Source organism: Maniola jurtina, chromosome 6 (genome assembly GCF_905333055.1).
Source record: "Maniola jurtina chromosome 6, ilManJurt1.1, whole genome shotgun sequence".
NCBI lineage: Eukaryota > Metazoa > Arthropoda > Insecta > Lepidoptera > Nymphalidae > Maniola > Maniola jurtina.
The window spans coordinates 3,809,145-3,834,303 of record NC_060034.1 but is presented as its reverse complement, the minus strand read 5'-3'; the positions used below and the strand labels follow the sequence as shown (position 1 = coordinate 3,834,303).

At 38.4% G+C, this 25,159-nt stretch overlaps 1 protein-coding gene across 4 annotated transcripts in view; it reads right to left on the bottom strand.

The window, feature by feature from the left end:
• LOC123866015 (protein kinase C-binding protein NELL1-like) overlaps positions 1 to 25,159 on the bottom strand; it is a 61,147-nt gene that overhangs the window by 6,520 nt on the left and 29,468 nt on the right. For 3 of the 4 annotated variants that reach the window (XM_045907308.1, XM_045907309.1, XM_045907310.1), the window contains exons 2-11: positions 15,895 to 16,002; positions 4,746 to 4,896; positions 3,167 to 3,443; positions 2,919 to 3,074; positions 2,536 to 2,664; positions 2,034 to 2,127; positions 1,586 to 1,777; positions 1,346 to 1,465; positions 620 to 759; positions 291 to 411 (exon numbers count right to left, since the gene is read on the bottom strand). In XM_045907308.1, the coding sequence (XP_045763264.1) occupies positions 291 to 411; positions 620 to 759; positions 1,346 to 1,465; positions 1,586 to 1,777; positions 2,034 to 2,127; positions 2,536 to 2,664; positions 2,919 to 3,074; positions 3,167 to 3,443; positions 4,746 to 4,896; positions 15,895 to 16,002 (1,488 nt within the window). Of the gene's footprint in view, positions 1 to 290; positions 412 to 619; positions 760 to 1,345; positions 1,466 to 1,585; positions 1,778 to 2,033; positions 2,128 to 2,535; positions 2,665 to 2,918; positions 3,075 to 3,166; positions 3,444 to 4,745; positions 4,897 to 15,609; positions 15,747 to 15,894; positions 16,003 to 25,159 lie in introns of those variants that run through there. The other variant, XM_045907311.1, reaches the window with a different exon arrangement.

Genomic DNA, 25,159 nt, shown 5'->3' with positions numbered 1-25,159 from the left:
GGGAACTCTTTGATTTCCCGAGATATAAAGTAGCCTATGTGCTAAATCCAAGATATTATGTATCTCCATTCCAAATTTCAGCGAAATCCGTCCAGTACTTTTTGTGTGAAGGAGTAACAAACATACACACACACACACACATACACACAAACTTTCGCCTTTATTATTTTTTTATTTATTATTACGAGAATGTGAGAATATAATATTTTATACGAAAGTCAAGTAGAGCGATCAAAAGCTTACCCGTAAAACATTAGTTCACTTGTATGTTATTTATAAATGGCACTCACGTGTGCACGTGTAGCCGTCGCCGGAGTAGCCGTCGCGACACCGGCACGAGTAGGAGCCGGGCGTGTTGCTGCACTGCGCGTGCGCGTGGCAGCCGTGGAGCTCACTCGCGCACTCGTCCACCTGTGTGTCACAAAACATAGTCTCAAATAATTAAAAAATACTCCCTATCTTTGCAGTATATGTATGGAGAAATTGTTATATTTTTCAAAAATAATTTTATATTAAGTATGTATTGACCGAATTATGAGATCTCCGAATTGTTTTATGATAATAACCCTTCTTTGGGTTTCCCGCAGTCGGGTAAAAATATCAAGTTTAAGGAAGTTACCTCAACGCAGTTAAACTTGTCTCGCCTGGTGTACCCGGGCAGGCACTGGCACACGTAGCTCCCGACCACGTTCACACAGCGTGTGTTGGAATGGCAGTGGTGTCCGTACAGCCCACCGGCTGCTTGACATTCATCCACATCTGGAACAAAAATAGATGATTTTACGAACGCTGTCGAAGTGTGTTATACTTATATTGTCCCGATCAGAGAAGATATGCATCGGAAAAATGTGGTGTGGTATTAATTTAAAATTGGAGCCATACGAATGGCACCAAATAGTTTGTTAACCCCTTCTTTTATCTATCAATGTTCTTTGATAATATACCCGTGCCTGGTGGGGTCTCTTCCACTCTGTCGTGGTAGTGATCATAAGTTTCTCGATGCTGCTCATAATATAAAACTGAAGTAGTCGAGCATTCGTAGGGAAACCCAAAGAACATTGATCTGACCAGATAAAAGAAGTGACACACTCTTGCCTAAGGCATGGCTTCAGCCAAAAATGGCAACAGTGTGAAGAAGGTGATATCTCGAGAGAGCCACGTTCCTCAAAGCTAAGGGAACCGAAGACGTAAGAAAAGCAGATACGAACATTATCCTTGAAATTCTTGGATACTGTGTCTTAATACTAGCAAAAATTTTACGCTTATTGAATGGGTGATTTAAGGGAAAAATCATTCTATATTAATAAATTAAAAGAAGTGAGTTAAAAGATAAAACTAATCTCACCTTCACACGTAATTCCATCTCCTTGGAATCCTTGATTGCACTTACAAGTGTACTTTGTATTGAGATTCATACACGTCGCGTTCTCGTCACACGAGTGACCCATGCTGCAGTAGTCCACTCCTGGAACCAACATAACATTTTGTAAACATTTATTGCAGAATCAGTTAAGTTTTCTTTCGCGACTATCATAGAGGAAGGTGAGAGGTACGGACCCTGGAAGCATATCAACGTGCTACGTACCGGGACAGAACTTGCAGCACTCGCCGGGCACGGTGAACTGGTCGGGCTGGTCGCAGGGCAGCGGCGGGCAGGCGGTGTCGGGGTCCACGCGCGCGCACTGCATGTTGCCGTCGTGACACACGCACTCCGCACACTCCTTCGGCGCGAATCGCTCCCCGTGCTCGTATAACGTTCCTTTTAATAGACATTGCCCTGAAAACAGAAAGAAAACGTTCAATATGGCCACTTTTAAACTAAAATTCAGTTATACCAAGGTGCTCTGTATTCAGTGAGTGACTTTGGATCAGTTAAATATCATATATAAGTGGTATTTTAAATTTAGTGACTGACATTGGGCTTTCACGTAATATTATGGGGATCAAATTTTATTCGAACGTATAGAACTAGGCGGAGCAATCCTTTTCTGCTTTGATGTTTTACGATAACTTTAGACGAGCACGTTACTTACTTAGACATGTGGGGCAGCATTCGCCAGGATGTAATACAGGATTTTTACACTCTGCTCTATCGCACTCAACTGGCCTGCAAGTTATCTCGCCATGCTGTAAAAATAAGACAACTTCAATGATATTTCTCAAGAAGAGGGGCATAGTTAAATCAGAATAAAGAATCGAATATTTTTTATGATGGCGTATCTGGCTCCCCATTCTCCTTCCACCACTGTGCGGCTTTATAAGTGGGACTTTGTTCCTGATTCGGACAATTTACAAGGTTTGGGTTTGTTCTGGTGATTTTGGCTGTGATTTTTATATTTCCATGGGTTTGACTCTATCGTAGTTTGTGATACCGTAGCAGCCGGCTTAGCGATATCTTGTAGAAACCGGTTAGGAAACTGCCAAAGTCTTTTCAAGTTTCAACGTCATTTCCATTATAAATTGCATCGTCGACAACCAGTTAAGTCAAGCGCCAACTTCCCATAAAAAATGTTACATAAATAGATAGTTTGTTACCACGCAGGAGCAGCGATTGCAGTCCTTCTGCCAGGAGGCGCCGTCCGCGTGCACGGTGCCGTTGGAGTAGCACGACTTCTGACAGTCGCACTGCTCCAGCCGCGCCAGCCGCGCTTCCGTGCCCACCAACTGTGCCAAACACTGTTTCTATAGTGGCTTTATATATTTTTTTCGTATTTTTTTATAATAAGCAGCACATATTATTAAAACTGACCTACTGTACCTACTTTGAGTAGTAAACATGACATAACCAATGAAACATATGTATATGGGGGGAAATTGAGGTAGTGTCCATGGGCATTAAGCTTGGATGAATAATTCATCCAAAGCACTAAACTATCGTGCTTAACACGTATTTCTGTTTATAAAAGAAAGAAAATTACCTTAAGCGAAAGGTCATGGATGTGTGTCGTGAGCTCCTGCACGGTCGCCTGCAGCAGCGCGAACTGCCCGCAGGTGGGGCACTCGGAGTCCAGCCCCGGGCATTGCACCAGGTATCCGTGAGGCCCGCTCACTAATCTTACCTCTTGAAGAGTACCCTGCAAACGCAATACAGTGCTTGCTCCTCAAAATTGACAAAGTCTGCAAAAATGTGATGAAATAAAAATGCTAATTGTTTTTTTATTCTCACCTTAAATAAAGAATGTTTGCTATTCCTCTGTCCTACCCACAGAGACAGCTGCGGCTGGGTGAAGTTGCGGTCGGGCGGCGGGATCAGGCGGCGGTACAGCGGGTGGCAGTCCACGAACAGCGTGGCCTGCGCGCCCGACACCGCCAGCGCCACGCGGTGCCACGCGCCGTCCGCCAGCCGGAACGGGAAGGTCTCCACCCGCGCCGCGGCTCCCCCGGCGGCCACGTAGTGCAGGCGCACCTCGTCGCGGCGCCCGCTCGACTGCAGCTCCAGGTACCTGCGTATCGCACAGCCCCATCGCTACTAAGCATCGATACCCGTCGCCGCGCTCTCGGAACCTCCCTCCGAGCGAACTGTTCCGAGGTACACAAAAACAAAGCAAACAACATAAATACTCGGACGGCAGACGGGATGGGACCGGCCGCGAGCGGACTTCGGCTCGCTCTACATCTCAATATCGCTCGCTCGGGAAGGGGACCATGTACCTCGGAACGAATCGCGTTCGACAGAGCTACTCGGTGTCGATAGAAAGCCATAGGGAGAACGCGCTTTGCGATGTCCGATCGCAGATGGAAATTCTGGAGGGAGATTCGGCGTCGACCGGCGTGCGATTCGCTGACTCTTCCGGTTGAAGCGACGATTGCGAGCCCGAATCATCAGCGTGGAACGAAATGCACAGTTACTGATTCCCATGTCGCTTGGAATGCAAGTGCGGAGCCCGGCGGTGGCGCCTCGAGGCGGGCGCGGGTCGCGGCGGCAAACAACAACATCCAGTGAACATTAACAAAAGACGGATCATAAGGGGCGGTTAGACAGATAAGAACAAAACACGTCAAGACACAGAACACAAGACGGACGACGGTGGAGGAGGCACGATGAACGCATGCAAGTCGGCCCGCTCGCGCACACATACGGCCATGCAGGGTCACAGTGAGCGCAATTAGGTTAACGGATGGATCGAGGAGGGCATTCCGAGGCACAGGACATTCCAAGATACATGATTCTCCCCTATGCGCGCGCACGCATGCCGTCGGGGTGCAGGATGCATGCGCGCGCAGCGATGTTGAGATCTAGAACTTACCGGAGAGCGTCGCCGGCTCGGGGTCCCCCGCTGCTGCGCGCCAGCCGAGTCGCAGCCGACCGCACGGGCGCCGGCCGGCCGCGCCGATCCTCTACCCGACATCAAATAAGTCAACTTATTAGAAAAAGGTAGGTATCTCAAAACACGTAATCTACCAATGAATATGTTTTATAAAAATAGATGACAAAATATTTAGGCAGTAACCACGCAGTAACTGACGCATCACTGTCTAATAAGGTAGTAAGTTGGTGATTGTGACCTTAGGCATAAGGGTATACGCACTAAACATGGAGACACACTTCATGCAAAACATTAGAAAAACTACTCATTTTATAGATACAAATATTAATTACTAAGCCCGTAAAAATTTATATTTTTATTCTGTAAAATTTGATCTTCTGTACTGTATTGGATTATAATCAGTACCAGGCAAAGACATTCAAGTGTATTAATCTGTCGGGTACCAGGGCCACATAGGCTGAAGGCGATGAGCGTTACCTGTTGTATCCGTGCGAGAAGGAGAGGATGGTGCCGGAGTTGGCGGGCTCCTGGCGCAGCGCCGCGAGCAGCGTGAACTCGGGCGAGCGCCGCAGCAGCTCCGCGGCGCGCTCGAACGCCGCGCCCTCCACTTGCAGCGACCGCGATTCCCCTGAAGACAACATACTAATTAAATTCCTAAACCAATAAAAATCGCAAAGTAACTATCTAAATCGATAAATAATCGGTATTCTATAAAACGGATCAACTTTGAACGTGAGTGTATGGGCGTGTCATACCAACGCCAGCGCTACCTTAGAACTTACTTGGTGTCTGGAGCGAGTTTCGATAGCTGGAGTGATACTGTACTCATAATATATATTCAAACGTAACCTGCTCAGAGGAATGAAAGATGAAAGATCCCAATCAGTACAGTTATCTTCTTCGTTGTATCTTTGCCACTACTGACATCACTGAAGTCGATTGTACGGTTTCAACTAACCACGACCTTGTTCGTTTGTGTCTATAAAGTTTTTCAAGAGAGCCTAATTAAGGCTTTTTGAGGAAACTATGTTTATTCGCATATATTGTATAGGTGCATAAGCGAATGAAAAAGAAAATGGTGACTAGCATTACTTGTCTAAAAGGATTAGTGACAATAGCCAGTAATAAACCGAGCTGATTCCTAGTTCTATGGCCATGTCAAATCAAATCTTCTTTCTCCCCCTAACTTGAACTAATATTTTAAATGTTTGCTATTATAGGAGTAGCTGTGCTGTATGAAAATTTAGTAGATTTGAACCTATAACGTTTGGATTTAACCATAATAAATAAAGCCTATTATAATACCTATACCAACATTACTCGACCTCATTAAGTACGCTCATGCGGTGCAATAAATTTCGATAAAAATCAGTAGGCTCGCTACTCTCCGTGATTACGCCGCGACGCGACGTCTTGTACGAGGCTTTAGATATACTGGCGGCCTGCCAACTTACAATTCCGACCAAATAATATATTCTAAGAAAGTTTTCTATATTGTTTAATTTCATTTAAGCGTTTGGTTGTACAAGATAGAGTTGGCCTTATTGAGAATCACATACAGTACATCGTTTTTTAGTATCACAAAACCAAACTTGATTTTACTAAGCCATCATCAGTAGATGTATTCAAAGACAAATATCAGTGGGTTTCTTGAGGGAAAAAACTAAATTTAGTTAAGTAGGCACTTACTGGAAAATACACATATCCTGAATTATGGAGGACCAAATAAATCCAATCACTAACCTTTAACCTTTGATTTTTTCATGGTAAATGTAACGAAGCGAAATAAGCCAAACTAACAATGTCACGAGTACAGGCGAACAAGAGCGCAATACAGTGATTTGAAAGGGGGCGGCATGACGAACACGTGGATGCGTGATGGACCCCTGCGGTACAATATCGCGGAAGGGGACTCGGCCCTGGCTCCTCGGGGGACTGCGATTGCGAATGAAATAACCTTAATTGTTGTAGAGTGAAATTTTAATTAAAATCTAAGCTTTTACGAAGCTTGTCGGTCATGTGGGGTTGGTATTAGGTACATTAAAAGCCTGTTAATATTGTTGCTAAGAGTTGTTTTAGATATACTCAGATCCAGACCACCCAGACTATGAACTCATATGCCCAGTAGACTAATTGTGGGCACTGAATTTTTTAAAATACCACAAATGCACGCTGCGCTGTTATCTAATAACTTGTATCTTTTTTTATTCCATTACAAATTACCCCTTGTCTGCGATCTCACCTGATGATAAGTGATGATGCAGTCTAAGATGAAAGCGGGCTAACTTAGAAGGAACATAGGATCTACATGTAGCCGAGCTACGCCGTAGCAGCTTCGTATCCTTCAGTAGTTCAGTACATCAATAATGACTAGCACTAAACGACACGCCCCGGAAAGTGCAGGATTTTTAAGGATTGGTCACTAAAATGCTTACTTGTGTTTTTGGATAGGGTGTATATCTGGATCGCGGTGAGTCAGTGACATAACGACGAAGCCATTAGCATTTTAATTTATTGCTACAATTACTCCAAACGATCTGCTTTTAATAACGGTACTTAACCTATGTTTTTTGTTAAATTTTTAAACTAGCGCTTGACTGCAATCACATTTGGTGGCAAGTGATGATGCAGCCTAAAATAGAGCGCACTTGCCAAGAAAATGCCTATTAAAAGTGTAGGAGAAAATTGATGACGGAAGGGCGTTCCATATCCTAGTGGTTCGAGTTAGAAACGAGGAGGCAAATCGCTTCGTACGTGTCCGTGGAATTTCTACTTCGAACACTATGTGTATTATGTATAGCAGATTAAAAGCAACAACGTCCTTCCTCGTCTATTTTTATATAAATTGTATTTTTTTACAAGACGAGGAATTACATAAGAAAATAAACTAAAGCTTTCAGTACAGTCAATAAAAAACTATCAAAAGTTCAGAGAGCAATTTTCTACAGCAACGAGTCACTCGTTGCCTCAAGAGTCAAAAGCAAGTTTGAATGCAATAATTCGCATCCGGCGCAAAATCTCTTTCGACTTAACTTTCCCGACAAGTTCCTGACAGTGCGTTGAACTTCGAGAAGCATTTACGTCCTCTAGAACCCGAGAACTAAAAAAGCTTTAAGAGTAAAAAGAGTTAGCAAAATAATTGAACTACAAACAACAAAGTTGTTTGCATTTTACACAACTGCAACAGCGGAATTGGAAACAATTTTATCAAACTTCTTTGACAAGGATATTTATTTGATGCTTACTAGAATAACGTAATGATAAAAATTATCCGTTGAAGATCTAAACGATAAATTCAGGACGACATGACAAAAGTAAAAAATAGATATCATATTATGGTTAATCAGCAAATTATAGAGATGGGAGCTTTTTCTTTGCCATACGCTGCATTATTGTCGTTTAAATCGAAAGATTGTCCCTCCTAAAGCTAATAAGCCTCAAATAACATGACTCTATGCGACTGAACGAAATTGAAGAAAAATAAGCAAAAGCACTTGTTAAAGTTTATTCGAATAAAAAATCTGTCTATTTCTATTTTTTTATAATAATCTGGCCTGTTACGTTTTTATTATAATATGGCCTTATTTGAATTTTATGCTTGTTTGCAATAGGAGAGTTTCGTCAATTGATGTCGAAACCACATAGTAGAGTTACGTCAGTACCACAATAAATGTTAAGTTATTGTACATGTGATAATAATCTATTCAATCTAAGTGGATTACTTCGTTTACAAACACGGTGTGGTTTCTGTAAGAAAACTCCTTTAGATACCTACTGCCTGGCAAATGTTTTGTGAAAATGAAAGGAATTCTCCGAATTCCATCTACATTCATGAGATGAGATTAGGAGCATTATTTCTTCGCCGTTATTTTTTTATCTTAGCTTATACTCTCTATGCGTCGTATTTTTCATCTTGTCGTTCTTTCGTTAAAAAGCGGCTAGCCCCAAAAAATAATTTTCGAGTTGTCTATTGCGAGACTAATTTTATTTAAATACCTTAGTCCCATGAAGCAAACTTTTTTAGCATCATCAGTTTTACGAAATTCCTACATTTTTTAGAGATAGCTCAAAACTCACTTTTTAGGGTAAGCCTCATGATTTACTTGCTCTCAAAATTAATTTTTAATATCTATTAGCGGACTCAAAGTAATTTACGAAAACAGCCACTGTATTTTGAACTTCTAATATCCACATTTTCATACAATCTTTGAATGTCTTTTAATTTTGCAAGAGGTCTTGTTATATCGGTTGGTTATGTTCCCTCGGAAAAAGAAAGAAGATTTTTATTACATTGCTTAATATTTCACTTTTCGCTCGCTAAAATAATATGTATTAGGGTACACAACAATGGCATTTTAATTTTAATTTTGGCGCTGGCGAAATTGAGCCATCAATCTACACAGCAAACTAGGTAGCTGAAATTAATTTTTCTATTCGACACTGTCTTGAATAAACTACGAATTAAACTATGCAGTCCTATCCCACCACTTAGTTATTATGCAAAGAAAAACAAGACTATTATCGACAACAGATGACGAAAGGATGTATATGCTGTTTATATATTTTAGCAATTTTATTGGTTAAGTATTAATTTCTTCAAAATTTATCACTATAAGCAGTGAATGCCACATAGCAAGTCCTCCACAAGAATAGGGTGAGGAAGAGTTCAACGGAAACTATACCCGGCTAGTAAAAAGCACTGCATCGGGCAATAAAACACATCAATCGTCCGACTCCAGAAATCCAGCTCAAATTTATTTTATGCCATAACGCGAGAGTATTAACGGGACACAGTAACTTATGTGCAACCCTTAGGTGTTTTGGTTTCATTAAAGCACCCTTGTCGAATTTAGCGACATACAAATATTTGCTCCGCTTTGTGTAAACACCGTTGTGTGGCACCCTGCGGTGGATTTATTTATTGGCTATCGTTATGACATGACCAGTGACACTCATCCCCTTTGATATGCGCCCGATATGAAATGCAAACTTGACAGCATCTAGGGAGAAATGTACGTTTTACGGGCAGATAATGGCAGATAGGACAGAATTAGTGTACCGAAGACTTTCTTTATAGTAAGCAGTAAGTATTTATTTCCACTGTGTCCACAAGATATGCACTGGCATATTTCGAGCAGTGTCGAATTTATGTTAATTTCTTCTAGAAACTCTCACATGTTCTACGCTGATGCTTTGAGACAACTCAAGGTGTTGTGTTTAGCTTTACTATCATAATGAAAGCCATACGATTACTGAGCGGCGTAAGTTTGAATCTACAAAGATTTTTGGCAGCACTCCATTCTGCAATTTAATAAAATAAGTTAGGTAAAATAAGTTTAGGTATTGTAAGAATTAATACTCCTACTTAATATTATAAATTCATTTCATTGTCCAGTTGTGATTTTTCACAGAGCCATTGGCTTTAGCGTGTCACATGACTTCACTTTGGAATTATAACGGATCAGTGAGCAAAATCACTGCAGTTCAGTGACGCAAGTGGGCACCAACTCACGCTCGGGACATGGTGTTTGAAAAAGCATTTCGAAATAAAATAATGGACCACAATTTAAAAACAGCTTGAATTTTTTAATACTAGATTGGTACAAAGGTGATGCCCTAACACTCATTACCACAACTTTATTAAAGTACTAGATGATGCTTGAGATTTCGTCCGCGTAAGTTTCGGGTTTTTAAAAATCGCGTGGGAACTTTTTGATTTTCTGGGATAAAAAGTAGCCTATAAGTACTCCTCCCCGGGATACAAGCTATCTCTGAACGAAAAAATTTCATATCGATGACCTTTTTAAAATCTCATGTGAACGCTTTGATTTTAGTAGAAAGCTTCATTAACATTATGCTGGTATTTCTATTTTCTATGATTTTTCACGTGTCGAGACATGGTTGATGTTCAGTATAAAACGTCTGAAAGTTAACTATGTGTAGGTGCTAAAATATGAGCATAAAGTAATCCTAATAGGCTTAAAATATTACCATTAACTAAGTCATATTATGTGTAACTACTTCCTAATAGATACTCAGTGGGCAGCGAAGGTTTTGCTCAATGTTCTAGCCTATATCTGAATTTGAATAATGTTATTATTAATGTAGAGCCATCTGAGAAGTGTGACAAAGTTTAGTGCTTAGACAATAAGATAGCTCGCCTGCAAGCTAGGAGTTACGAATAAACTTTTAAAATTGGCGACAACTTACTAATTTATTTTAATGTACAAATCCTGTTTATTATTTTTGCATCAGTATATTGGTCATCAATTTATCATCAAGTAGCTACGGATGGTCTGCGAAGTATGAACCATACGTCTGTCACTTGCAAACTTATCGAGATATGGACTACTATCTACCCTATCAGCGGTAACGGATTGAAGCGATGTCTGAAACAGACAGACGTATTGAATTGCTATTGTTATCTATTATGTTCAGCTGAGATGTGGCTATGCGAGGGTTATGCTATTGTTATGACAGATTCATCGTACTTGCAGTTCACCCCTTAATATATACAAAACAGACCGTATTAATCGAATTTAAAAGCGAGTGATCTAAATATCACTTAAACTGAAAGTTAATGCTGACTAACTAACTGATCTATCAACTCACAACTACTGGACGGATCGAAGTGAAATTTGGCATGCAGATAGACATCCGCTAAGAAAAGATTTTCGAAAATTCAACTCCTTAGGGAGTAAAAAAGGGGTTTAAAATTTATGTAGTCCACGCCGATGAAGTCACGGGCATAAGCTAGTATTTAATAAGAGAAATTCGAGAAATTATGTATAATATACAGAGAAATTAGGTCACCGAACCGTTCAACTTTTACTTGTTCTGTTAAGATGGATTGGAAGGATAGCATCGACTCTACTCTTCGATCGCTTCTCGGCGTCATAAGATAGATGGTGTATTTTCTCCAAATGTCGCAGTGGACCTGTCAGTACGTTTTAGTAGATTGCCACGTTGGTAAATAGTACTGTAGACAATGGGCCGACGTTTGACACCGACACAAAGCGGACCCTACAATTAGGGCGGACACCCTTCGACAATTACGCAAGCTAGCTCACATCTCGACTAATGGTGCGCTTTACGACACACCTAAAGTGAATCGTGTGAAAATGCAGGTCCCCATTTCACTAGGGCTGCTAACAAATTCGAAAAAATAATGAGCTCATCCAAACTGTTCAAATTAAACCAATCACCTTACATTTCCTTTTACACTAACTTAAGATGAATTTTGGAGAACATGTAGGTAACTACCCAAAAAAATGATTAATTGCAGCAGTCTGTACGCATTTTTTGCAATGTTGCAACTTGCAATAAACGCTAGTGTTTATTATTTCAGAGTCAACGAAACCATTCCAAATCAAGAAATACGTATTAATTTTTAAATCAAAAAAAAATCAGAGAAAATGGCCAATATACTTAAACAGTTACACTCAATCCATTTTGTATTAAAACCGGTACCCAGAAAAATAAATACGCACATGAAGACTACAGATACACTCCACTAAATAGTTTAAATATTTAATGAAAAAGCCGGTCACAAAGAATTGTTCTACGTGTGGTTCAAATTCGAAGATACGCAGCATCTATTGGTGGAGTGTGTGCGGAGTGAGGAAATGCGAGCCTCAATGACTAGACTCAGTTTTGCCTACATTTGTATTAGATGTGGGTATTTTCCAAAGTGTTCCGCGATGTCTTTTCCCTCAGCCGCGAAAACTCTTCTGAATTTATTTTAACAATAATAGAAACTTAATAATATTTTTAGTAAGTAATTAATAAAAAAGATCAGTAATGCGCTTTACCCATACTATTGCAGAATGAGTATTCATGAGTAACCGACAAGTGACAACCCTATTCGAATGTGACAGATTGAGTTCATATCTCGGTGCGTTAATCACCGTTTGCGGCACCCGCTGAGAGATGGCGTATTTGCCGGGAGGATTACGGCCGCTCATTGATAATGGACTGTTTGGGACTGCCCTAGGGGATTACAATCAATTGCCCGAGAGATTACAGCTAGATTTCCAGTTTCAGATACATTAATGTAAACCCAAGGGTATGTAAAATCTCACATATTAGAACATTTACTAAATAAATAGCATGAAATAAAGTTCTATTTAAAAATATGTTATCAGAACTTAATATATGCAGATTTACTTTGACGCTCAAGATCAAGATATTGAAATATTAAACTGTTTGGTTTTTTTTTTTTTTTTTTTTTTTCTTTAAATCTGGCTTTACTCTGATTAGCCAATGTCGAGTTTGTGATATTTTCAAGTTATTGAATTTATACAAGTATGGACTCCGTCTGCGCCGGCGCCCGCCGACATACGCGCGGCGCCCCTTTAGAGCACTTCCCAGTCAGTTCCACCACCAAAAAACACCAACTAACACAAAAACCAGCCACTCTTAACAAAAAAAAAACACTCCAAACAAGCACAGCACGCGCGCCAGCAAACGCCATCGCAGACGAAGTCCAACTGTTTGGTTGGATTTAAAATGATGGAGAGGTGTTGTAGGTGACGTCTTTAATTGTTGGAGGCTTATGATCGACTCCTCTTATGGACTAACATTAATTATAATGAAATCTTATAAGCTATTGTCTTACAGATATTTCTTAATCTAACCTAAATAATTTTGTATCGCCTTTTGTTCAAATTCAACGCGTAAGCAACCTACATATTACAATATAATACGTTCTCTCCCTTAGCTATTATTATTGGCATTGACATCGATGCAGGATATCAAGATGTGAAGGTATATACTTTTACTTAAATCAGACTTACTATGCCTTTACCTTTTATGTAAAGGGGCTCATGTTTCATAACAAATAGTGATCACTTACTAACCATACTAACTTAGGAAAATAAGGGAAATGCATACTAACAGTACTAAATACATCTACTACGTAACTAACTAAAGAACATAAGAATAACAGACTTTTTATCGTTCGTTTATTTATTTTAATTTATTAAATACAATCGTTTGTGTGGTATCCAGCCAATAACGAAGAAAAGTTTGCAAAATTAGCTCAATACTTGTAAAGCGCCTACTTTGCGTGCCGTCACGGTACAAATTGCCCAGTCACAATATTATGAAATTTCATTCCATGTTCTAGTAAATGTAACATTCCCGTTTTAATATTCAAGAAGCTTCTATGTGTTAAACCCACTCCCCGAGGTTTTATCATGTTTGCGGGACAGAACAAGAATTTTGAATAACCGTTATGAACTCATAATACTGACTATATTATATGCGTCTTTCGAGGGTCTTTTTTTCGTAGTGGTTTTATGTCAGGAAAAATGCAATTTCATCTCGCGATGTCCGGCACGTGCGGTAAGGCACCCATCCCATTGAAGCGTGTCAATAAACTTGCGTTTATACAACTTTTGATTCTCTACTATAAGAATTGCAAACGAAGTGAGTGGGGTGCGTCCCCTTTGATTTGAATTTATCCGGAAATAAAAACGATTCATAATCCAAACACAAGCACCGGATTGTAGCAATATTGTACTACTTCCTGTCGCAATTTTCGAAAGCTCTATTTTCTCTGTATACTCTGTTATTTTTAAGTTAACGTGCATCATGCGGTGTCCTCTTCTAAATGAAGCTCGGCTATCAACTAGAAAAAACTTTTGCGGTCATGCGCAATCAAAGTCAAAGTAAAACATTATAATAGGACTTTTCAATAAGTTTGCATTTTATGAAATCTTTCAATTGTTGAGAGACAAGTGAGATGTGGAGACTTTGTCAATATATCTTCTGGGAGCTTATTATAATTTCAATTTCCTTAATTTCCGAGTAGTAATATTAGGTTCACTGTGCCCTTATAATCAAAGAACATATTCTCTGACGGCCAGGTGCCTTTTTTCGGCTATCTTGCCTTCGAAGGTCACCCGTGGCAACTCTAAGAGGGAACTTCATTGTCGGTGACCGAAAAATGTAACCTTCTTTCGTAAGTTAAGTTTACCTAAATCAGCCAAAATTATATAGAAATATTGAATTATAAGAAGTTAACTTCCATTCCAAAAGACTGATTTACACACCATTAGGTAAGGTTAACTTGAAAAATCACACTTGAACATACTCGCAGTTGAAAGGTTAATTTTACGGAACGAAATCAAAAGAACAAAATAGAAAATTAAATATTACATTTCGTGTTCATTTCATTTTCCAATAACTAGCCACTTCGTAATGGCTGTAATTTTCGCCCCGGAAACAAGGTAAGACCGTGCAAACCTAATCGACTTAAAATAACAATGCAATAAGATCTTTGTCGGCATTAGGTATGTGGTTAGAAGTGTAAATTATGTGAAACATGCGAGACCAAAGTTGTTAGACTATAAGCAGAGAGAAAAGCATAAAGTATTTTTCCCCATAGCGTATCAAAACATATACTTAGTAGTAACAAATGTAAATTAAAAATTTATAACACCCCCGACAAGTGAAGGTTACTAACTAGTAATTAGTAACAGTAACTAGAAAAGAGCTGATAACTTTCGAATGGCTGAACCGATTTTCTTGGATTATAGCTATGAACACTCTCGAACATGTCACCTTTCAAACAAAAACAAACTAAATTAAAATTGGTTCATTAGTTTAGGAGCTACGATACCACAGACAGATACACAGATACACACGTCAAACTTATAACACGCCTCTTTTTGGGTCGGGGGTTAATAATAATGAGACAGGTAGGGCTGAGGGCACTTTATAATATTTTTGCGGGAATTCTTTCTTGCCAAAGATTTTATTAATACAAATTATACAGTAAACGCCTTGTCAACGCTTTCTATCTTACAAACCATCTACAAACAGATACCTATTATTATCTAAAGCAGAAATTATTATACATCATACAGACTTGTGATACACATTTAAAACTTTAAATACCTGTAGAATATGTATATTTTGTCGACTCTCGCAAAGAGGACGTAAGCATGATGGCGGTTTTTGTAAGACGGTAAAAGGTACTCTTAATTATAAAATAATAATAGGCGGATACAGATACATAATTATATGAATGAATCATATTGTAGAACTCAATATAAGGTTCGTGTGGGGAACAATATTGGATAATGTAAAGAGGCGTGCCGTTGTCGCCCGCCGCCGTTCGATAGAGGCTCTAAGTGAAATTACACCTGGAAATGGATTGCACCTTACACCTTCCGCCTTGCCATGTTTACGATCCATTACACAACATACGTAGACGTGGTGTTTTAATTTAATTGTCTTTACTATCAGACTGTACTTTATTATGTTAGGCTTATAATTAAAAAAACTAAACGCGGCCAGCAGGTCTAGCTCGGTGGCTGCACAACACAATATAGACCTTGCAGGGCGTAGGCGGTCCGCTGTGGCTGCATGCCTGGAGCGACGCTAACGCCGGCGCGTGACGTGTTGTGCAGCGACAGCGTGTGACGTGTTGTGCAGCAACAGCGCAGCCAGCAGGTCTAGCTCGGTAGCTGCACAACACAATATAGTTACCTTGCAGGGCGTAGGCGGTCCGCTATGGCTGCATGCCTGGAGCGACGCTGACTCCGGTGCGTGACGTGTTGTGCAACGACAGCGCGGCCGGCAGGTTTAGCTCGGTAGCTGCACAACACAATATAGTTACCTTGCAGGGCGTAGGCGGTCCGCTGTGGCTGCATGCCTGGAGCGACGCTGACGCCGGCGCGTGACGTGTTGTGCAGCGACAGCGCGGCCAGCAGGTCTAGCTCGGTGGCTGCAACAACACAATACATTCATTTAAATACGGAACGAACTGGTCAAGTGCAAGTTGAACTCGCACACGAAGGGTTCCGTATCATCGTACTAGAAATAAAACTTCATCTTTAATCATCATCAAGTTTGTAAATGGGTTACGCTAGAAGACTCGCTCCGTCGCCCCTATATTCAGACCTTCTTCGCGATCTTCTGGCTTCGTGCTTTACAAAAACTGACTTTAAACTGAGCGGGAGTTGGAGAGTTCAGATTTCGTTCTAGTTTAATGCTCAGAACGCGTAGTGGCTTTTCTTCAACGCTTTGTGAGCGTTTTGATAAGAGTCATAACACAAATTTTGCGTCGTGGCCTTTCTGCGAATGCCACAACGCGTTGTGTGCTATTTTTCGCGAAATGAGCATTTTCAGTCTTTGAGCGTAACATATACAATTATGACTTGAAAAATAGTGCAACAAAATGCTATAAAAAGTCAAATACAAACGATCATGAAAAGGAAAAATACATAATAATCCATTATTTTATTCAAATATATATCCAAATATCCATATAGTGGTAAACTAATAATAGTAATAATTATCCATATAATGGTAAACTATTATTTTGACGATTCGAAAGTCTACTTAAATAAAAATCTATTCTGTTCTATTCTATTCTATTCATAAATGCGATAGTGTCTGTCTGTTGCCTTTTCACGGCTTATTCATTATACCTTGCACCCTGGAGATGACAAACTTTTCATCCCGAAAAATTAAAGAGTTCCCTTGAGTCCCAAAAAACGCAACAAAAATAACGGCAACTCTTAAAAATGAAGCTACATAAAATGGCAAGCTATAAAAGCAATGTTTTCGCAGTAATAATTGTTTCGGCAATCAAATGTATACTTGATTACCGATAAAATGTGGCCTACTTTCCTCAAATCAATACGTCTCAGCCCAAAAATTGAGAACAAACAGTAGGCATATCGATCCAAGACGATGTTACTGTAAATATTATACCAGTGTACGCGACCTTGTAAGTGGATCGCTAAGGCTAATATACGAATTTAGTTCTTTCTTGGAAAAGTATTCACTATTCCTTGTGATTATAGGCACCAAGTATAGAACTAACTTTGAAATGGATCCATATCGCAAACGAAAGAACTTACTTAACTGATGCTAGGAACTTCACTTGTTTGAATTTAGGTGGGATAAAATTATCCTATGTTGCTTCTGGATGCTAGCTAACATGGTCAAAATCTGTTTCTTAGCAATTATTGAGCTATGAAAAGTAACAAACAGAGACACTCTCGCATTTGTAGTATTAGTATCTAAGTATAAAGTAAGAAATACCTAAATTCAATATTAGTCGTAATGTCACTATTATTGTGAAAATTATGTAGGTACCTATTGCTTTCCCCGGCACCATAAAATACCTACCTACTAAGTCCTTAGGTATAAGTGAAAAAAACGGTCTAATAAAGAAAGTAAAGCATTCTTTATAAGAGATTATTTTACTTTTCTTCATTACTTCTTCGTAAGTTATAACTCAAATAAAACTGCCTTAAAACCTGATGTTTCTCCAAAAAGATTCGTCTCATTCATAAAACTGTACTAGAGAATGTATTGCTCCGTTTTTTGCTAGTTTTGTCCCTCGAGTAAACTAAGTACAAAATATAAAGTAAGGCGGGAGCTCGTTTGTCTTTATGTTAGCAACATCCATCAAGTTTTAATCGGTCACGTAGTCATGTAGCGCGGCGTAGCGGCGTAGACCCCGGCTAAGCTACGGCCAATATTGGAGTCAAAAATTGGCCCAAATGAGACCCAAAAATTGTTGACATTTAATGTTGTGATGATTAGTTGTGTTATTTTTCTCAACTTTAGATTTTTTATGAATAAGACGTTAATATAATCAGCTGATACATCCTGGTACGCTAAAACAGAATTCTTTAAGAAGAGGAAAAAAGATATGTGTTGGTAAAGATTTGAAAATTTAAAATCCATTGAATATTTGTTGAGATTAGTGCTTTAAAAGTTTAGAAAATAAAGAAAGCATCTCAAAATTACTTTCTGACAGAGTTTTGGGAGATTCCAAACTTTATTTGTACGTGCTAATTTTCATTTACTTTATAAACTCCCAAAGGAAATTCAAGCAAATTTGGTTAGGCTTAATTTTCTCTTTCGAGCGCTTTTCTCGTCACAGAGCCGTGTCTATCAAAGCGGCGGGTTTTTGAGCTGAAAACTGAATTAGTACTAACGAGTCGTACAGAGGCGCTCTCTCAATTCCGACTTCAATGGAAAAGCGACAGCTTATGTCGAGATCTCTCGTCGCCGGGTCTTTCGTGACGCCTCTAAAAAAGGGTATAGTTAGTAGGTTCTCCATTTTTAACTCACTACAATACCCTACTAGTTAATTATACCCTACAATGGCTGCATGTTCTAATTACAAAACAATGTTAGTTGAGTTAGTATGAGTTGTTAAATGTTTGCCTACAATACATATAGAAAGTACCTATATTGTAACTTCAGGGTCGTGGTCATTTACAATAGACTTGCTGATGCTATGTCTCGCCGAAGTCACGATCCTTGTAACTTTTCTATTTATCTTAATCATTGATTACATTCCAACCTAGACCTCATCATTGCTTTCTTAAACATGATTGTCGTCAACCGGAAGCCTATCAAGCAATATAAAAAAGTATGGTATGAAAATCAGCTAGTAACAGGTAAGATAGGTAACGGTAGGTTGAACTGACACGATATTCGCCAATTTATTATGGAGCTATCACAGTTTCAATTATTGAATAATCTTAATAGTTATATCTTCGTAAATTTTGTTATTAATAAAGGTATATTGGCAATACCTACGCATGAACATTCATATTTAAGTCCTAGGAACAGTCTAGCAGCGATGACATTCACAGCTTAATCTATTATAGGTATCAGCATTCGAGGAGTGTGTCATCCCTGAGTAGGCGCCCAGCCGTCGCCACTTCGTCTGCCTCCCTCGGACGAGACTGATACAAGTTGACGGCCCAGATTGCCCCGTAAACTGCCGCCTTGCTACTCGTATCAGCTAGGGTTGCCGGTTGCTCAAATTTTTGTAAAATGATTTTATAATGATCGCAAGATGATGAAAAGAAATGTAATGCTGCGGTGTATGCCGATCGTTCCTTACAGCCGAGCCGAACCCCAAGTGACAAATTTTCCATATCGTGAATTCGTTTCATCATCATCATCAACCCATCGCCGGCTCACTACTGAGCACGGATCTCCTCTCACAATAAGAAGGGTTCGTTCATAGTCCACCACGCTGGCCAAGTGCGAATTGGCAAACTTCACGCATCTTTGAGTTAATACATTATTGAGAATTCGTAGGCATGCAGGTTTTCTCACGATGTTTGCTTTCACCGTTAAAGCAAGTGATATCTATTTGAATATTCAAAACGCATATAACTCCGAAATTTTAGAGGTGCATACCCTGGTTTGAACCTTTTTCTTAACCACTAGTCTATCAGTGCTACGTCAGAAACCGTTTAATTATTTACGATTTACGATTGGTAATTATATACGAATGACAGCACGAATTTTTTAAAAATACTGAAAACCCTTTGCTTGTGGATCCTGTCGTAATATACGGTCCGTTTAGAATAGATACGTATATTATATTATCTCTATGTTCTAAGTACACTTGTAGATTAATTATATTATGTACTTACACATTTAATACTATGCATCATTTAAGAATAATATCTACTCGGGAAAAGAAAATTCTTACTTATACACTGAAATAAGCAAATCGCTACAGTCAAAATGCTATGAATAGTTTTATTTAAAAAATCGTTAAGACAAATAAAACGGTTGCAGGTTACTTATTTATGAGATAAGGATGCTGATGTAATAGCCATCTGGTAACCCTACTACGAGTATAAGCTCGATTCACGATTGTCTAGCAGAGCTATCTCATATAGTACGAATAGGGGGCAAAATGAAAACAAGCTACGCTGCTAATGAATGTGCTATTTTTTAACGCGTATTGTTTTGTGCGAACAATACTCTTGATGTCTTGAAGTGGGACATCAAGATTGAAACAGCTGAAGAACATTGCTCAACTCATCATGTCTTCAAAAAGTTTTTCATTATGTAGATAAGTAGTTAGCTGAAAAAACGGTCGAGCCCATAGTCTCTTTTTGTGATACTAAGTATACTTATGTAGTATACTTGGTAACCAAATAGTTTTTAAATATTGTTTACCGTTGTTACCATTGGTTTTGTCCCCTAAAATTTATTCTGAGGTTATTACATTGAATGAATACAATAATAATATACATTTTCATTAAAATTATTGTACCTAACCTAATTAATTTACAGAATACAAAGATAAACGCTGTAGGTATTAAATCTAAAAGAAATCACCTAGATATGTTTTTTTTTCCATTTTATATTCGTAATATACCTACCTACTAAATGATAAAGGCTCATAACATTATTACTACTGCTAGAATAGATATCACATCCCTTCCGCATTAATAGCCTTTAGTAGAGCCATAAAATGTTCTCCACGCGATCATAAATACGGCTAGTGCAATTTTCAAGGAACTGTTGTAAAACTGCACTTGGAAACAACCCTAAAACGCCTGGCCTGAGCAAATTCCTAGTAAAACAATCTGATTTCAATCTCAATGGAATAAAGCTCCATTTTATTTAAAAATTCTGCCGTGTTGCTACAGTTTACGAAGCGAAAAACAGAACTCTATTTGATACTATGTTGCATTGGCGCAGTTTATCGAGTGGAAAAACGTTGAACATTGCAACGTGATTCAGTCTGCTATGGGATTAATTTGAAACTAATAGCCTTTTAGGCGTGATTAAAAACCTTTAAAAATAGAAAGCAAGGGTTTTATTCACTAGGGATACTTTTTGCTTTTTTCAATCTCGTAATGTAAGGCTTACTCATAATAAATTTAGCTCCTAGCAATTTAATACAGGCAATAACTGAAAAGCCATAAATACACCGAATGATGTATTACGAACCATGATACACATAAACTAATGTCCAGTTTCGATGCTCAAGCCGTAATATAAGAATAGCTTAGTAATAAACTAAGAGCCGCATAAGATGGACGACTAAGGTGTCTAACGCTGAGATTCTTGCCCGAACGCGAAAGAAGTTCTTCTGTATTATTCAGAACTATCAAAAATAGAATAGAATAGAATAGATTTTTATTCAAGTAGACTTTTTACACGTGCTTTTGAATCGTCAAAATAATTTACCACTGGTTCGGAATGCCATACCTACCGAGAAGAACCAGCAAGCAACTCGTAAAGCAAGCAGCGTAAGATCTCGTACCTAGGCTATATTTTGCGAAACGATAGGTACCGCAGGAATAAGAGGGATGGGAAGAAGGAAGAAGTCATGGCTTCGAAACATAACGGCCACTCTCTTATGTTTACTAGAATGAAAAAAATCTGATAACTATTCCGCCTAGCCATGGACAAGGAGTTTATAAAACTGACCACTGACTTTCAACTAAATCAAACCAATAGTAACGTGTGATCCACGTCTCTTTAGCTGTGAAATTAATAAAATTAATGAATGATTCTGCGTAATTGTTACAGAAACAAATTGGTTAATATAATATGGTAAGTAACAAGAGCGATTAAGGCAATTCATCAAATTGCCTGTAGCAATAATTAGCCCGTTTTGCAAAAGGTTAAACGAGTCGGAACAATTTCAGTTATTCGGGCTCTTGCTCCGAAAATTAATTATCGTTTGAGCTGTGTCGAAAGCTTTTTCATTGTGGGGTGTGGATACCTCTATTATCTTCCATTTTGTGAAGCCATTTTAGCTCTGTTTAATTACAATTTTTGTTTGCAATACGTTTTTGTCACTAAAGTCTCGTAAAATTGAAACAGAAACAGTCTAAAAAGCCATTGAGAATTTCAGGAACATTTTCAGGGACAGAAAGCTTATTGTTTTTGGTTTCTATTTCTTTATCAAAGTGAGCCTTGTAATCCTCGTCCTTGAAAAGTTAACTAGGCCCTAGCGTAATTTTTCAAGTAAGGTAACGTGGTAATATGTGTTGTCGTAAGTAGGTAGTGATTTTTCCGTACTTTGGCAAATTTTAGTAACTCCAGAGTCACGTGTATTTCTGGTCTATACACGGATGTATGAAACAATAATTCTTAGATGTATCTCCCCAATTCCATGAGTCCAGAATACGCAACCGTCTCGTAGATTTACGTGAAGAAGGTAATTCAATTTTTCCATTTGCAAATATTGCTTTAGGTCTACTACATTTAATGATTATCAGGATATCACGAAATATTAGGTGGCTCTCAATTTATTCACGACTCAAATAAACGGTAAAATAAGATTGTGCGCACGTAATAAAATAAGGCTCGTAGGGTGCAATAAAGCATTCCCTTAGGGGAGGAGATATTTCTCAAGTAACCTCGTATTGTGGAAGCCTACACGAAAATGCTCTATGCGTGCCTTTGTCTAGTTTATTACAACACATCTTACTTAAATGGAGGAATTCCCTAAACTGAATAGGCGTTTAAGAAAATTCCCGTAAAAATGATTTGTGTGAAAAATAAAAACACAAAAAATACACTGTACGTTTAAATAAGCCTTCTTTTTACTTCTTATCACAATTGTAGTCTGTCAATCCTTTGCCCTAGAATTTAAGGAACAACATGTAATTAATCTAAATGTGTATCTCTGTGGGCGGTACATTAGTAAATAAATAAATAAATCCGTACTGGGCCAGCGTGGAAGACTAAGGCCTAAACACTTCCCATTTGAGAGGAGATCTGTGCTCAGCTGTAGTGAGCTGGCGCGGTATTGAGGAGCCAAAAAAAATGTTTTAGGTATTTTTTACTTTACTTGAAGTTTGTAGCGAATGTCGCGAATGAACGCGTCAGCAATAACTCCAATTGCAAAACTCATGAAGCAACAATATGGGCACTGTTAGAGAAAAACTAAAATTATAAGAAATATTTTCTTCTTACAATGGTTTATCACAGTTTTGGATGTATTCCAAGAACTTCTTATTATTTAGTTTACTAATTAATTTCTCTCTGCACCCGCTTTTCTATTTTATCTAGAATATCCTAGAACTGCATATATTTTAATGAATACCTACTACAGGCTGCAATCTAAGTTAAGTATTCAGTTACGTATGTTATACCACTAAACCCTATCTTCGTGACCTTATTTGTCCATTAGCTTAAAACCTAATGTAGTATCTATCACACTCGACCATTATCCATCGTAAGAATCATTGAAAGAGTCTTGACTCGATACCAGATAAAAACAACTTTATTTTGGACTTATTAGTAAAACAGATTAGATTTAAGTATATTAAATTTGGATTGGATGTCAGTAATTTATATTTAGATGAAACGTTTACTAATATAATGTACATGTACATATCTATATAGCTACTACGGTCTATATGTGTAATAAAAATACATAAGTAAAAATCATTTTTACAATTATTTTGTCTAAGCTGTGTTAAATATTTAAGTACTTATATTGTTTAAAAATTAAGACTAGTATCGGATAATTGCTCATTTTCCGCGTGACACACGACTAGGTATCGCAACCCAATGCTCTGTGAAATGAGCTATCCTCTTACACAGGTCGATGCGAAGGGTTACAACAATTAATTGAAGTCCTGCGATGTAACCCGGCACGTGGACGAAACCTGTTGGTGCGTAATTGACCATATGGTGGTCACTTGAGGGTTAAATGACGCAATTTTATTAGGGTGCCGTATCTCAAGAGGAAAAAAAGGAACCGATATCGGAACTTTATAAGTATTTAACAATCTAACACACAGTTCTTGGCGGTCCCTGTGGTGCTGCAAATTTTCATGAGTGCCGGTAATCACTTAACATCATGTAACCCGCCTGCTGTTTTCTCGCTATTTTTATAAAAAAGGTGTTCTTTTAGACACATAGTATGTGAGTGTAAGATCAAAGTTTTTAATTAATTAATTTTATAAGGTGAGTATCCCAACTATCTCATTACCAGCAAAAATAAGGGAATAATCGCAATTTCCTTCTGGAACTAAGCATATACCTAATAAATACTTCGAATAAATACGAGTGTGTACCACCTAATGTTACTTCCAGGACATTGCTTTAAAATACAAAACTTTTTATATAATTTACTTAAACTTACTGGTAGCTGAACCCTTCAATTGACAAATAATTCGTTAAAATATGGTTCCATGCCATGCCCTTTGTAAGCAATGCCTTTTGTTAGGAGCGAAGAAAAAATGCCTAATCAACAACAGAACTAAAGGCGTCACTCTACTAAATGCGATCCAAAAAAAGTGCGATTTCCTTCCATCAACGACTTTTATGGACTGGTAACGGGCCGCCATATTTTGAAGCATGCTCATAGGTGTCGTTTTACCTAAAGGCACGTAAACATCACGAATATTATATGAGCTATCTAAAGTTTTATAGTATTACATAAACAAATATTTGATAAAACGTACAGAAATTTAAGATATAGAGACGAAATTATTTGGAGAAATCAATAGTAATTCATTATTAACTTTAAAAGGCAACACAAATGCTTAAAACTACTAAATGTGTTTGAAATTTTCTTTACCGAGGCTACCAAATCTTGATTATTTTCTGAAATACTCTTTATTAAAGGCTTCTTTACAGACAAGAAGTTTTTAAGGGTTAAAGAGGGAGAGGAGAGGCTATAAATAAAACTTAAATATAAAGTTACGCTTGAGTTAGATTGCAGCCTTTATAGGAGTAGGTACTCACTTAACGGAGGGTTTCTCGCGACATATGTCACGCGCGTGCCTGCACTCCGTGTCGACTTACATTACGTTTTTTTAAACCAGTAAAGGTACGAGTAATAAACCTGGCTATAATTCCAACTTTCTTTATTACCTTCTAGTAAAGAAGTTATATTGCCGTCAAGAAACTTCGATCGCCATTTCCTATTGAACTACTGTCTGCTCTAATTTTACTTCTTTCTTTTACCGTTTTGGCGTAGAGAAAATGCTTCTCAGTTTGGTTTTCTCGTTAGATATCATAAATTTGCATCGGTGTCTACCCTAAGGGTCACTAGGAACCCTTCTAAACAAATGACCGTATAAAAAGAAGTTTTTAAACGAAAATAACAAATCCAAAAAAATACGAAGTTGTTT